The sequence below is a fragment of the Eptatretus burgeri genome, chromosome 1 (assembly GCF_056783735.1).
Source record: "Eptatretus burgeri isolate ZD-2024b chromosome 1, Ebu_testis_v1, whole genome shotgun sequence".
Lineage (NCBI taxonomy): Eukaryota > Metazoa > Chordata > Myxini > Myxiniformes > Myxinidae > Eptatretus > Eptatretus burgeri.
In genome coordinates, this window is record NC_140961.1 from 76,286,506 (window position 1) to 76,303,375 (window position 16,870).

The window sequence follows — 16,870 nt, forward strand, 5'->3', positions numbered from 1 at the left end:
TCAGATTATTTATTGGGTGTCTGCACCCACTACCAATCCCTTACATGATGCAAGATGGAAATGTCAACCAGAGGAAAGGACGCAACGAAACTGGAAACAGTTTGACAAGCACTTTTACGGGTTTACTTGATAGACTGGTGCCACACACACACATTTACACCAAAAGCAAAGAAAACACAAGTCACCCTTACAGGCAAGGAGGCAGACAGGTCCGTGGACCAAATGAACATAGGACCTGGGTGATCGGCCAGGTCCACGAGAACGAAGGGGTCTTACCCGCGCCCTCGTGGCGCGATGGCGGGCTAGCCGCAATGTCCGCGTAACGCGCCTGACTCCGTGCCCCAGGTATGGTCGGTGAGCTCCTTTGGCGTGCGTTGCGCAGGCACGTGTTGGTCGGCACCACGGTTGGGTTGGGGAATGGACGTGGTTACCGGTGCTATCTCAGCGCGGATGGGGGGGGGGAATTGTTGATGCTCGGGGTCGGGAGAGGGGAATGGCGGATGCTCCGTCCTGCTTGCGGGGTCTCGGGACCGCACCGACTCCGGCGAGCTCTCGCCCCTGAGTCCTCTTCTGCGTCCCTGCTCCACTCCGCGACTCGTCCCTCGACCTCCACTCCGAGCTCCGTCCCCTTCGTCGTCCGATCCCCGCAAACACACGACTCAGACAAACACACAACTCAGGCTCCACGACTTCCGACTAGCGCCACTTTCTGCACCCCTTTCTGCACACCCGAGCTGCGTTGCGCTTGCGTCTTTATAGACCGGGGGAGGAGCTTGTATGCAGATTCGCAGTTCAAACCGCGCTTGGAGGCGGGGCCACGCCACCCGACGTTCAGCCATTGGTCGGGCAAAAAGGGGCGTGAGCCTCTCCTGATCCGAATTCCCTCCGAAAAGGAGTCCACATGCATCGCGCTTGGGGGCGGGGCCACACCGCCCGACACTCGTGCATTGGACGGAGAAAAAGGGGCGTGAGCCTCCCCTGATCCGATTTCCTCTCCTAAAAGGAACGCATTCACAGCGGGTTCGGAGGCGGGCCATGCCACCCGATGCTCAGTCATTGGATGGAAGAAAAGGGGCGTGAAGCCTTCCTGATCCGCTTCTTCTCCCCCGAAAGGATCCATGTGCACTCGTGACTTGACGCGTTCGGCAAGAATCACCAAACGGGCCCTGGACAGCACGACGTTCGGTGTTGACAGGTGGTGTGGTTGTTGGGGGATAATTGGTCCAAAATAACGATAGAGAAAGAAAAATGGCTAACTCAAAGCGTCGCAGCCCGGATGAATCACACATACTCCCTCTAAACAACGGGTGTGGACTAACTACACATGAACTTATCGATATATCTAACCTGAGGACCTTTCTGGTGTATTGCAAATTTCCACAGCCGTAACAATATATATATATATATATATATATATATATATATATATATATATATATATATATATATATATATATATATACACATATCTATATCTATATATACAGTAGACTAGGTGTAAGTAGTCACCATCGGGACTTAGAAATGTGACTACTTACGCGTATGCGAACATTCATGATGACTGTGGGGTGAAGGATGAAGTCGCGCATGGCTTGGACACGTATGTGTGAGGTGCCATCCATGTTCGCTCCAACCAGCAACGTCACACGGATCTTCACCTGCTGATCACCATGATGGGATTGACCAACAAACCCCAGAGACTTTTCTGGCAGCATCTGCCAGAAAAGCTCACTCTCAGCGGCATTGTACACGTCCCGAGGCTGATACCTTTCCAAGATGTCTTTCAATTTGCCATCCTTCCAGTCGTGCACCACTGCCGAATCCACGCTGCCTGATTCGCCGCACTTCTTGACCTTGCCGATTTCCCCCCCTCACTTTGAGTCTGTCGAACCAGTGCATCGGCAAGGTCTCGGCATCATCATGCCCGAGGTCCGCAGCGAATTTACGTGCCTTCAGCAGCAACATTTCACCATCCAACCGAATATTTGGCGGAGCCGACATTTGCCGAAACCAGATGATGAGTGCGTCATCGACATCTCCAAAGGAGACACATTTCACGCGTTTCACACTGACCACCGGCCTCGCGAACTTCTCCACTTGTCCAAATATCTTGCCCTTATTCTTCAAAATATCGTTCAATGTCTGCCGTTTGATGTCCAACTTCTCAGCTATGGCTGTTTTCTTCATCAGTGGGTTTGCCTCGCAAAACTGGATAATGTCGTATTTTTCTTGCTAGGTTTTAGTTGTAAGCTTACGCATAGTCGCCATTGTCCTGCCTGCAGTGCGATCAACGTTTGTACGCAGTTATAAATAGCCCTTCACTGGCGGTGTACACCAATGAGCGAGCATCACGATTCCATGAAATCGGGCTTCTCACGAGGCAGCAGTTCCGTGTGACGAGTTAGGCGTGGTAATTTACTTGAGTTTCCATTACGCGGGAACGGACAACATCTGACGACTTAGACGAAGTGACGACTTAGAGAGGGATGACCCTTTATTCAAAGGGATTTAACATGAGATAAATTCGGGACTTTTTGACGCTGCCGACTTGGGCGAAGTGACGAGTTACACGCTGCCGACTTACGCCTAGTCTACTATATATATTGTTGTGGTTGACGAAATTCGCAAACCACCATTCAGGTCCCTTAGGTGAGATATCTCTGTAAGTATATGTGTAGTTAGGCCCAAACCCGTTGTTTAGAGGGAATAAATGTCATTCATTCGGGCTGCGACCCCTCTAGATAGCCGTTTTTCTTTTACTATCTTTATTTTGGACCAGCCGCCATTACTACCATCACAACCACCACCAACCACGTCTCAACAGCCATCACACAACAACCACCAACCGCAACGCCGCTTCACAACAACAGCCACGACCCTTGCCGTCACATCTCGCTCTCGCAACCATCGCATCACCGCCATTCCCGCGCCGCTTGTGGGCGCCGATCCTGGACTCGTGCAGGGCGCGCACCGAGCAGCGGGTGCAAAAACACCAGCCTTTCCGAAGCAATCGGATCAAAAACGACTCACGCCCACTTCTGTTCCGTCCTATCGGCGAGCGTGGGGCGATTTGGCCCCGCCTCCAGGTGCGTCGGAGTATAATCGCTATATGCAGATTCGCGGATCAAAAAGCATTCACGCCCACTTTTCTTCTGTCCAATGGGGAGCCAGCCAGAGGTAAAGGGTCGAAGGTGAAGGAGCGAGGCCCCGGGGGCTATAAAGGACCGCGTTCGCTCGCCGGGAGTGGAGTTGGAAAGAGTCAGTCAAGGAGAGTGGAGAAGAGAAGAGTCGGAGAAAGCAGTTGGACGGAGCTGTGGAGAGTGGGAGAGTTGGAGAGGTGGCGGCGGCGGCGAAGGCAGTCGAGGGGCGCTCGTGTCAGAGTCGGGGAGCTGCGGAGAGGGGAGGCCGATAACGCGACCGAGGTCGTGGTGGAGACGCTCGTCGCGGGACCCCAGCCAGCGAGATATCCTCATCCCCCCGAGCATCAACAACCCCCTCCTGTTTCCCCCCGCGCTGAGATAGTGCGAGAAGGGGGCCCCGTTTCCCACCCCATTCCAGACACTGTCCGCGAGGCCCGCGGAGTCGGGGCGCCACCGCCATTTTGCGGCTCATCACCAGACGGGTAGGCTCGACGCGGTCTCGGCCCCAGGCCCGTCTGCCCCCTCATCGTTGAGGGTGGTCCCTTTTTCTTTTGCTTTGAGTATATGTGTTGTCAGCGCCGTCTGTGAAGTAAAACTGTATAAGTGTTGCCACGTGCTCGGTAGTCGGTGGTAGATCTGCATTGTGTTTCACTTTTACATTTGCTTTTTGTGCATTATTGTGGTGTTTCGTCTTTTACATTTGCTTTTGGTGTATAATTGTATATGTGTGCTATCCGTGTGCCATCGCGAAATAAATGTGCTTTATGTTGAACTGTTTTCCCCGTTTCGCTTCGTCTTTTCCTCTATTGAATCTCCATCTTACTTCACGTAAAGGGTTGGTCGTGGGCTAAAATGCCCGATAATTAATCGAACCGTCGGGGTTGACGATAACACCGCTCGGTTATCCCGATAGTACGGAACGGGTCGCTTAAAGTGGCCCGTGTCCGAAGTCGACCTGCGGCGAGGTGCGATCGCCCGGTCTACCCTCAGTGTGGGTACTTAGGTAGGTCGAATTTGGCGAGCAACCCTATCCCACGCGGGGGGCCGATTGGCACGATCGTGGTGAGGCCGAAAGGCCCACCCGTGACTAGTTCCCGGCGTTAGTCCGAGAGGGTCACGACGGGATTGTCCGTCCGGTGGGCGACGTGCCGCGATTCGAGTTATGTGGCCGTCCGCACGCCGGCGGGCGCGAATCCGCAACAATATATATATATATATATATATATATATATATATATATATATATATATATATATATATATATATATATATATATATATATATATATATATATATATATATATATACACTCGTATATCTCTGTGTCTCTGATTGATTTGTCTTTCAGATTCTCCATGAGCTTTAAAATGTGTAAAGAAACTAAAAATGGATAACTCCAACCTCCTTGATCTCATGTCATTTATTATGATGGAGTGTGAACCGCCTTCTCTCATTTTTGGTTAAACAGATAATGGTTGGGTGTATGTTCTTTATTGCAGGCATGTGGGCACACTTTATGTCTGTGGAAGATTACCAGGATTTGATTGACCGTGGCTGGCGGAGGTATGGTTTGGCCAAGAGGTCACCTGTATGTTTTTTTTATTTTTATTTTTTTTGATTGTGCGCGCATACTCTTTTTCTTGTCATGTTTTTGAGAAGGAAATGTTGCACAAAAAATTTGAATTGTACACAAACTTACAAATAATTGTGCATGAGTATTTTAATGGGGGTAAGTGAGTTTGTCTTTGAATATAAAACATCTATCTGCTCAAATTTACGCTGATTTATTTCATGGTTGAGATGAAAATAAGGCTGTGTGCAGGATGGCAGTATATCGACATCTTCTTGAGGCATAGTCATAATGGTAGCTTGAACTGGGCCGTTTCCCATCTCCAGTCTTTGCCAAATGTAATACACACCCTTCATATTGAACACATGAGGTCAACATCAAGGAAACGAGGCAATCCAACACACGTGCAGGCCGTTCAGCCCATCATGCCTGCACGAACACCACACCAACCCATCTACACAAGATCCAAGGAAGAAAATGCAAAAAAAAATGTTTTTAATGACAGAAAAATATATATAAATTTTTTTTTGTAGTTCTTGTAGTTTTTTTTGTAGTTTTTGTATTTTTTTTTTTGTTTGCTTTTTTGTAGTATATTTGATATATATATATATATATATATATATATATATATATATATATATATATATATATATATATATATATATATATATATATATATATATATATACATACACACATACACAAGCCGGTAGGCAATATGGCTGCTCGCTCTAGATGGAAAGCTGGCCGACGCGACTCGCCGATATTCATGTACATGCTATCCATCAATTTAGCACAATAAATATGATTATCACAGCCCTCTTAGTTTGCGCCCAGAAACCCACCTTGTGAAATTTCAGGCATGTTTCCAAAGAGACTCTAACAAATGGCAGCCCTGGTAATTCCATTTATCTATTCGCTAAAGATTTTATTTTTTTATATGATGCTGTAAGACATTCTCTTTGGGCACAAAAAAACAGGTCCCTCAGAGGTCCAGTTTCGGAGGTATTGATTTTTTTTTGTACAGTCCACAATAAGTGTACGATGTATGATAAAGTATTTTAGCTGTTGCTAAGCAACGGAGGTTTGTATAGCAACCATTCATTTTTGTGTACATGCTAGCCACATTGTACACATTTCACCCAAGTTTCATCAAAATCAGACTCTTTCTCTGAGAGATATTCGCAATTAACCGTTTCTGAAATGTTCGACATGTACTCGCCCAAACCTATCTCCTCCTACAAATATTTTTGTTCGGGCTGCAAATTGGCATGAAAGGAGCGAGATAGATAGATTGTGTACAGAACTCTAAGCTTCGATTTTTCGATTTTTTTTTTCGATTTTTTTTGACCACTTTAAAGGGCCGTTGCTCGGGCCTGGGGTCCCACATTCGAGAGCACACGATTCCCAGAAATATTGGTCCTACCTACCAAATTTCATTGGGATTGGTCGAGTGGTTTAGCCCCTTGGCTTGACCAAAGTTTCGCGGACAGACAGACAGATAGAAATGTCCAGAATAAGGGTGCTCTAAGAGCAGCCAATATTTCCATTTTCTTCCCCCCCCCCCCAGGGAGGGGGCACGGGCTTGGTTAAAAACACATCAACTACACAACCCCCCTTGACAAGACCCCTACCAACAGCACTCTGTACACATGCACACGATCACCCATCAATGCTCAAACTACCTAAAAGGCTTATCAACATCCCGATACCCCTCTATCTCCATAACTTCAGGTACCTATCTAATTCCAATTTAAACTTATCTATTTTTTCACCACAAGCCGAAACCCCGTCACAGACGGATTCCGTACATTCAACCACCCTCACCAGCTCACCCACACTCGAGGGACATGGACTGGACAGGGCGTGCTTGCCCCCTCCGACTCATCCCCCGCCCCTGCCGTATTCCCCCCCGCCTCCCACCCCCCGCCTTCAATTTGCTTACCCCCGCCCAAAAATTTAATTACCCAGCCCCGCCACCGCCTCTTCACTCCCCGTCCCCCATCTCTTGGTTCCCCGCCCCACTTGCAGCTGGGCCTCGGCCCCTTTCTGCCCACTGTCCACCCCCTCACACTCAACCCTGCCTAATTCACCCCAGCCCCCGCCCACTCATCCCCCGCCTCATTTCCCCCCCATGTCCCACTTTCAATTTGCTTACCCCCGCTCAAAAATTTGCTTACCTTGCCCCCGCCTCTTCATCCCCCCCCCCCCCCCCTTCACCCCCCCCCTCCGCCTCCTCCTCCCCCCCCCCCCCCTCTTCACTCCCTGCCCCCGTTTCTTCATCCACCGCCCCCGCCTCTTCACTCCTCGCCCCCGTCTCAACGAAAAGTGTTTATTCTGCTTCAGAGTTGAAAGTTGACTCTTGCCACTATGTGCGATGCACTCTCACAGGTACGAAGTCTCTTTCAGTCCAGGTCACAGTACCGAGAAAAACGTGACGCGACCGCTAGGAGGAGCACAAAATTGGTCCTTCAGTATTAATATAATTATGGAAGATACAATGTTTCTTGTTGCATTTTTTGTGTGAAATTCACATTCTGAGGTAGTCAGCATGTGCAGAAGAGGGTTTTACATTGCAGACGCTATTTTCGAGGAGTGGAATTACACCTCTCAGCGGTTACGGTCTGTCGACGACAGACGTTGTGACGTCAGTGAATGACCGATGATGTCATGACGTCCTGACGCCTCTCAGCGGTGACGTCACTCGTCGCCATGTAAACTAATGTAAAACTAAAAGTGTTTATTCTGCTTCACAGTTGAAGTTTGACAATTGCCACTATGTGCGATGCACTCTGACAAGTACCATGTTTCTTTCAGTCCAGGTCACAGTACCGAAAAACGTGACGCGACCGCTAGGAGGAGCACAAAATTGGTCCTTCAGTATTAATATATAGATTCCGTGCATTAACTACTCTCTGAGTAAAAGTCCCCTGCTTTGCTACCATCTTAACTCTCCTCTTCTTTACTCTCAAGCTATGGCCCCTGGTCCTATCACTGTCTACTCTGTTGAATAATTCATCTGCAAAATTGTATTGAGAAATTTTAATATGGACAAATTGTAGGATATAAGCAAATGCCTGCAAAGTTTGTTGATCGCTATCACAGTCAATGCATCTTCCACATTGGCAATTTTTTTTTTTAAGCTTCCATCAACTAGTGCTGTTGCTAAACTGTATCGACTACAAATGTCCACAACTCTATACCCACGATGATCATGATTGTGTGTGTACATGTACTACATATAAATTGGCATTACTCCATGCGCATGATGATCGTGTGTTTATGTGTTCACCATTTGAGATGCTGATCATGTTTGTACGTACATATGAAGTGTGCAGCACAATATATGTGCTTCACTTCACACATGAGAATTGCCATGCTGCTCTGTTTGAAATTACTTCAGATGTTTGTTCAGTGCAATAATTGAAATAATGCTGCGAAAGAAAATAAGTTTACTTGGCAGATATACATCTCCATCCAAGCAAACAAAGAAAGCATACATTAAAGAAACAGACATTGCACTCCTCGCCGTCTCGAGACTGAGAAGAAATGTGAAAAGAGACAACAAACAAACACAGACAAACAAAGGATTGATTGTACAAACACAAGTGCTAACAAGAAAGCTTTGCACTACACAGATGCTCATCCACCTTTCCCAAACTATTTGCAACAATTGTAACGCCGTCAAGTGGAAAACAGACGTACCGTTACAACGGAAAAGTGCCGCTACCTCATTTGCCACAACCACATGAAAAAGACTTCTTGAATGAGGAGTAAGTGGAGATTACAAACAATTTCTTGCAAATATCAGATGCATTGAAAACAACGCTACTGATAAAGCCATCATTCCAAATGACATCAATGGGTTGCAAATAAATCAAATCAAGCTAGCATATGCTTATAATCTTACGTTTAGCATTCAGGGTCAGGTTTGTCATCTTATGGGAAGCCTCTGATGGATGAATAAGCCCAGTTTGCACAAATTTACTTTTCTGGTGATTATGAGAAAGAACCACAGCTGAGACGAGGAATAATCCCAGGTCTTGATTCAGAGATACTGAAAAGCTTACAAACGATGCTCCATGACATTAATTAATATATCGAAAGCTTCAAAACTGCAAAAGAGGGATTAGACCAAGGGTCAAAAGGTGGACCACGGTCCGCATCCAGACTGCAGGCATCATCATCAGGACGACGTGGAGCTATTCCCCATCAATGGATTGATTGCATGGTGCTAACTTGGTTGCTGAATTATTTCTGCGTTAATCCATTTTCATGTTCTTTTATTTTATCTGGACCTAATTATGTGTTCATGGCCTCTGGCATTTATCCATTCAGACAAACTTAATAAATGATAAACGCTGGAAGGGATTAATGAAGTTGGTGATTGATGTGGAATTATTGCGGTTGGCTTGATGATGAATGTGGAGGAAAATATTTTTGTGAACAGTAACTTTGCTGCATTGATTTGATTTTATTGCCATTGGTATTTGATAGTGATATTGCTCATTGTTTTTTTAAAAAGACTTTTTTGGGGTTTCTGGGTTGGACTGATTTAACTTATATTTTATACTAGCAGAGGCACCTGCCCACACCTTGTGTGGAAGGAATTTAGAGTTTAGAAAGAGAGCCAGTTATTATGTATAATTCCAATTAATTTATCACTTATAATTTAGCAGGCAATACTATAATAATAATGCGGTGATTAATACAATATATACAATCTATAATAAACCATGGCAATACACGGCAAAAGTACCCGCACTGCCCCTCTGTACTATCCCTCTGCCCAACAATCAAAAATACATTGATCGACCACCTGCCTGTGTTGCGCACCACAGTGTTGTGTGGTGCCAATCCTGCCATTTCTTATCAATGGTTGAATGGAGGGATAGGATGGAAGGACGGGATGGAGAGGATGGAAGGACGGGATGGAGAGGATGGAAGGACGGGATGGAGAGGATGGAAGGACGGGATGGAGAGGATGGAAGGACGGGATGGAGAGGATGGAAGGACGGGATGGAGAGGATGGAAGGACGGGATGGAAGGACGGGATGGAGAGGATGGAAGGACGGGAAGGACGGGATGGAGAGGATGGAGGGACGGGATGGAGAGGATGGAGGGACGGGATGGAGAGGATGGAAGGACGGGATGGAGAGGATGGAAGGACGGGATGGAGAGGATGGAAGGACGGGATGGAGAGGATGGAAGGACGGGATGGAGAGGATGGAAGGACGGGATGGAGAGGATGGAAGGACGGGATGGAGAGGATGGAAGGACAGGATGGAGAGGATGGAAGGACGGGATGGAGGGACAGGATGGAGAGGATGGAGGGACGCGATGGATGAAAGGGATGGACTAAGCCGATGTTTGTAAGCCATGGCGAGACGGTAGACGGCGGTGTCATTGATTTTTTTTATGGAGAGGATGGAAGGACGGGGTGGAGAGGATGGAAGGACGGGATGGGGGGACAGGATGGAGGGAGGCGATGGATGAAAGGGATGGACTAAGCCGATGTTTGTAAGCCATGGCGAGACAGTAGACGGCGGTGTCATTGATTTTTATTTTATTTTATTTTATCACGGCGGTTGTCGTTTTTGAAAATAAAATTACAAATTGACATTCAAGACAATGTTGGGTATAATGTAAATTAAGTACAAATGTAAATGTGTGTTTTGTTGTTTTAGTTAAATCTGACAAAAGTTTAAAATGTAACCTTCACCTCGGAGCGGTCATGCTGAGCACTGCCCGGAGATGCTCAGATTGGCCAAAACGCGCACGAGTTCAGCCAATGCATTTGTGACCGGCCACGTGATGTCCCCGCACATAGTGTCACGCGGAATGAGTCCGTTCAACAAAAACAACTCCCCAATGGAGTGAACACTTCCAAAGGGGATGGGGTTGTCGAAAATATTTCACATTTAATAGGGAAAGAGGTGGTACTATCTAAACACTATCATCTGGTGATGTTTATTGGAGTAATTGTCGGAGAGCTCAACTTCATGCACATTTGGAGATGGCCAGCTAATTGAATTTAATTATTCCTTCCCTTAGGTATCTTTGTTACATTATTTTGGCAGCAATAGTGAACCCCAGCAGAAGCCCTTTATTGGCATTATGAGTTTTTCTGAAAAGCACAAATTTAGAATTTCACAATTATGTAAAAGTACTACAATGAAAAAGAAAGTTGTGCTGTGCATGCATTTTCTATTGTTTTTTTTAAATGCAGTGCAAATTTGTGTGTAATTTTCCAGGAGTGGAAAATACGTGTACAAGCCAACAATGCACCAAACTTGCTGCCCTCAGTATACCATCAGGTCAGTCAGTCCATTGTCCTCTTTTCATAAGCTTCTGGGTTCGGGTTATTGTTCCCAGAGGACCATGGCTCATGGTGCTGGGTACTAAGGTTCAAATCATTTATTGGCATATACTGTCTGTTTATGCATTCTGTACCTGTTTAGTTAATGTAGCATTGTTACCTCTGCCACTGAAAGTGGAGGGAGGTTATGTTTTCATCTCTGTTTGTTTGTTTGTCTGTCTGTGTGCAGGATACCTCAAACAGTTGTGGATGAAATTTGGTGGACATGTTGCGTGTGTGAGAAGGACAAATTGATTAGATTTTTGGTGAAGATCTAGATACTGGAATTTTTAAGTGATTCTTCTTCACCACTGAGTGATTGGGCTAAAACAGATATATAGCATGACATCTGAAAAAGTAGTGGATGGATTCGGACGAAACTTGGGAGATGAGTTGGTTAAGTGACGGGAACAAACCGATTAGATTTTCGTTCAGGTCCGAATCCATATCTGGCCCATCACTGGGATACAAAACATAAACTAATCAGCCTGGCAGAGGGATGCACTCTACCTTGTGCCCTTCTGGTTACCTCTGCCACCGAAGGTGGAAGGTGGTTATGTTTCACCTTTGTCTGTCTGTCTTTCTGTTTGTTTGTTTGTTTGTCTGTTTGTGTGCAGGATATCTCAAAAAGTTGTGGACGGATTCGGATGAAATTTGGTGGACAGAGTGTGTGTGTGACGAGGATGAATTGATTCTCCCGTAAGGAGTTTGGCATTTGAGAGATCAGACGGGCGTTGGCGATTCTCCCGGATGTGTCTGGGGTTGGGGTAGTCCGAAAGGAGGGAATTGCCGGCTCCCTACCTTACAGTCCAGAGGAGACTTGTGAATTATTATTTAACTAAAGCTTGTATAAGGTTCCTGTCCTTGCCCCCTCACCCCTTCACAAGTGGGGCTGGGACTGTATAGGACCCAGGATTGCTGACGCCAACCCCTGTACAAATACCGTTTGTGACATGACCTCTTGGTCAGGTATGTACACGTCAGTATGTCACACATAATTGGTTAGTCAATCAGTTTTATTGCCCAAACTAAGACTCAAAAAGAGAATTGGTTTGTGCTTAAAATATCTTGTACATTTTAATAATGCATCAGATACTAATTTTCACTCATAGATGGTTTATACGTAAATGTGTGACTGCAAGTATGAACCAGTTTACTTTGATTTTATTTTTAAAATACCAACAAAGTACTGAGGGTATTGTTGGATTCGCTAGATATCCCTTATTGTCGGGTTTTGTGTGTTTGTGTGTGTGTGTCTGCAACGCGAGGCTCCACAGCACAAACCAGCAAACCGATTTCGAAGAAACTTGGCGAACAGGTGCTATATGGGGTGAGAATGTGCGTGTTTGAGTTTCATTGCTAAGCAACCACCTGTTGGTATGCAGCGGCCGAAAAACCGCGTTCACTATCTTCAATACCTGTCCTACAGTTTTGAATGTGGAAAAACGAGACTTCGGAATTAAACACTTCGAGATATTTAGAAAATTTTACTTGAGCCAATTTTTGATTTAGGTTTTATTTTTCAAATGGTAGTCTTTAAAAAATAGGGCGCCTATTTACCGTCATTACCTTCGCAAACTTCGTTTGACGAAGGTATTGTATTGACCCCTGTGTATTTATTTATTGGTAAATATGTGTGCGGACAACATTGCGCAAAAACTGCTGGACCGATTTGCATGAAATTTTCAGAGATGATGTGCAGTAGTAACTGGGACGCCAGGCGAAGTAACAAGGACGCCAGGCGAAGCTTTTGGGAGCAATTGGATTAAAGGTCAAGGTCACGGTCACGAAAAGGTCAGAATCGTTTTTTCGTCATAACGCGGTCAATTTTTATCCGAATGAGATATAACCAACACCAAAATGTTCATTACTCAATTCTACATTCTAGGCTATGCCACATGAAAGTGTGGCGTAATTACCCTAGGTAGCGGTTGGGGGTCAAAGGTCAAGGGGGTCACCACAAAGCATTTTTCATTGGGCAGCGTCGTGGACATTACGCAAAAACCACTTAGCAGATTGTCATGAAATTTTGTGGACTTGGTTGACATCATGAGAGGACAAATCGATTAGATTTTGGGAGCGATCGGATCAAAGGTCAAGGTCAAGGTCAAGGTCACAAAAAGGTCAAAATCGTTTTTTTGCGATTAAAGTGTCAATTTTGTTCCGATTTACATCAACTTAAGTCCAAAATGTTCAGTATTCAAATCCCGATCCACTGATATAGCGTATAATATAGTGTTTGCAACCCTAGTTAGTCTGTGGAAGTCAAAGGTCAAGGGGGTCACCAAAATGGAGTTTTTGATTGAGAAGCGTTGTGGACAACATTACACAAAAACCACTTCGCAGATTGTCATGAAATTTTGTGGATGTGTTTGGCATCACGAGAGGACAAATTGATTAGATTTTGGGAGCGATCGGATCAAAGGTTAAGGTCAAGGTCACAAAAAGGTCAAAATCGTTTTTTCGCGATTAAATTGTCAATTTTGTTTTGATTTACAGCAAATTAACTCCAAAATGTTCAAAATTAAATTCCCCATCCTCTAATATGACACATGGTGTAGTACTTTTGTCACCCAAGGCAGCGGTTGGGGGTCAAAGGTCAAGGGGGTCACACAAATTCACATTTATATCGGAAAGCGTTGTGGACAACTTAACGCAAAAAAACAAAACGCAGAGAGGCTTTAATTGTTTTGGATTTGTTTGGCATCATGAAAGGACAAATCCATTAGATTTTGGGAGCGATCGGATCAAAGGTCAAGGTCACAAAAAGGTCAACATCGTTTTTTCATGATGAAAACGGTTAATATGTTTCCGATTTACATCAAATTAACTCCAAATTGTTCAGTGTTCAATTCCCCATCTTCTGAAATGACACAAGGTATAGTACTATTGTCACCCTAGGTAGCGGTTGTGGGTCAACGGTCATGGGGGTCACGAAATGCATATTTGTATTGAGATGCGTTGTGGACAACTTAATACAAAGGTAATAACTAGAATATATCTCTGTCTCTAAACTGTGTCTGTTGATGCAACAAGGGCCATAAGCGCCCTACCAAACTTAGTTACTAAGTAAAATACAACAAATTTTCATTAAGGAGACTTGGTATAGTTTGATATGCACATAGCTTCGCTCATGGTTTAGTAAAAGGAGTTTTACTTTCTTGTTTAATTAGACGCCAATTAAAATGACATTTTTGTCCTCGCTCGGATTTGAAAACATGATCTACTTGATCCAGGTCCTGTCTGCGTGGTCAGTGACATTCGACCGAATCCGACCCTACATGCTCCAGAGTTCGGCACTCGGGACAACGAATCACCTAAAATTGTCATAATCGTAATAGTTCTAATAACAAAATCCTTTCACAAAATCTGGATCATGGACTTTAAATTTGCGAAATTCCCGAGCAGATTTAGTGGAATTTTAGTTCCTCATTTCACTCTCATGCCATGTTCAAACTAGTGGCTGCGGCGAAGGTATGCGCTCTACGAGTGCCCGTTGTAGTTTTTTTATGAGGGGCTTAGGAAAATGGGCGGGCTTTGGGAAAGTGGACGTGGTTGATGAAAAGTGGGAGTGGCGTAGGAAAGCGGGCGTGGCCTATGCAAAGTGGGGCGTGGCTTACGCAAAGTGGGGCGTGGCTTACGCAAAGTGGGGCGTGGCTTACGCAAAGTGGGGCGTGGTTTACGCAAAGTGGGCGTGGTTTACGCAAAGTGGGCGTGGCGTATGCAAAGTGGGCGTGGCTTAAACAAAGTGGGCGTGGCTTATTAAAATAATGCGTGGCTCAGGAGGTGGTCAAACAAGAGCATTGAGAGTTTATCGGGTTTTCCGTGTGTGTGTGTGTGTGTGTGTGTGTGTGTGTGTGTGTGTGTGTGTGTGTGTGTGTGTGTGTGTGTGTGTGTGTGTGTGTGTGTGTGTGTGTCTGTCTGCAACGCGAGGCTCCACAGCACAAACCAGCAAACCGATTTCGAAGAAACTTGGCGAACAGGTGCCATATGCGCTGGGAGTGTGCGTGTTTGAGTTTCGTTGCTAAGCAACCACCCGTTGCTATGTTGCGGCCGAAAAACTGCGTTCACTATTTTCAATACTTGTCCTACAGTTTTGATTGTGGAGAAACGAGACTTCGGAATTAAACACTTCGAGATATTTAGAAAATTTTACTCGAGCCGATTTTTGATTTAGGTTTTATTTTTCAAATGGTAGTCCTTCAAAAATAGGGTGTCTATTTACCGTCATTTTTATGAGGAGTGCCAGTTGGCAAAATACGCAATAGGAAAAATCTTGCCAGGCAGAGGAACAATTGTATGTGAACCAATACGTCTTGGCAATGAATCTTCGTCGGTGGATCAGTCAGAATGAAAAGCATAGTATCCAGCGCATCGATCCTAGCGGATCCGTCGCCTTCCGGCTTGTTGTATTATTATGTTAGGCTGATATTTTTTGATTAAAGGGGACCCAAAGGCAATTTTATTTTGTTTTTATTTATTTCTGAAAACCATTGACAATCATTAATCACGGTCTAATTTGAAGGGGGGAAAAATAGGATTTTTTTTACCAATCACAAAGTATCGAAAAAAGCACCAGTGTCGATTTTAGATTTCGCCAATGATGTCACACCCCAATGCCATATTTATCTGAATGGTGGCTTTGCATCGAGAAACGGTGCATGTCGAGCTCGGATTCACATGCCGATTCCACCGCCATTAGTAGCTCTGATGGTTCTCAGAATGTTGAAAGTGATCATTGGGATTTTGAAGAAACTATTAGCGACAAAATTGGTGATTGAAATGCTTTCGGGGGAATTGTGGAGCCGTATCGTTTTGAGCTTTGTGCGAGCGATTCAGAGGAAAAAGGCGGAAGTGTTTGTGAAGATGAAAACGCCATCACATGATCACTTCAGCTCGGTAGGGTTTGATTTTCCACTTAATCGACGGTTTATAAGGGAGGGATTTTGTATTAATTTATAAATCGGTTTATATATTACTCGAGCAGAAATACCCATCATCGCCTGACAGCACGGACAGCGACCACCCAGGCAAATTTGGACACTGTGGACAAAATGGGTGATGAATGCTTTACCCCACCATCTCAGGCTGGCCAGGTGTCTTGTAGGTTACGGGATAGTCCCATTTCATACTTTTCCCAAATGACATTTGTGTCTGTGCCGTGTCCCACCGTCATGGCCGTGAGATGTCAATGTCCCTCCCCAGTGGATGGGGGATTGTGGTAACTGCCAGGCAATGGCAACAGGTGTTTGTTGCACTGCTCAAATTGTCCATGCAATATGCTGGAAGCTGGGTGGAGATGGTCTTACAGTTTTGAGCGATGGCTGTTTCTTCCACTTAATCATGGGGATGGCATCTTCTCTCAATTGTCGTGGATAAACACAACATCGAGCTCTCGCTGCTGTTTCATAACAGTTCTCTGTAATATGTTCCGAGCACAAAAGTGAGTTCATTTTGGAGGCCCGATCCACGCTCGGGTATTTCGGCCAAACCTCGTCCATTTTCCGGCAAACTTAGGGTGTTTTGGCAATTGGTGTAGCATGAAACCATCTCGGTTTGTATTACTACACAAGGACACATCGACTCGGCATATTTGTGGAAAATCGAAAATGATTCCCCATTTGAGTGAAGTTTAATCATGTAACCCATACACAGTATAGAACTGGTGGTATACTTCCATTTGTGACGCCACAGCTCGTCTGAAGAAAAATATTTCGACTTTTAATCGCAAATTTACCTACTTTATAAACCGGAAATCGGACAAAGACACTTCATATAACTATTTTGTCGGGTATCAAGGGA

At 45.1% G+C, this 16,870-nt stretch overlaps 1 protein-coding gene across 4 annotated transcripts in view; it reads left to right on the forward strand.

Annotated features, from left to right (window-relative positions):
- ATE1 (arginyltransferase 1) overlaps window positions 1–16,870 on the forward strand; it is an 89,187-nt gene that overhangs the window by 1,876 nt on the left and 70,441 nt on the right. For all 4 annotated transcript variants that reach the window (XM_085888925.1, XM_085888936.1, XM_085888917.1 and 1 more), the window contains exons 2-3: window positions 4,640–4,703; window positions 10,965–11,027. In XM_085888925.1, coding sequence (XP_085745051.1) covers window positions 4,640–4,703; window positions 10,965–11,027 — 127 coding nt within the window. The remainder of the gene's footprint in view (window positions 1–4,639; window positions 4,704–10,964; window positions 11,028–16,870) is intronic.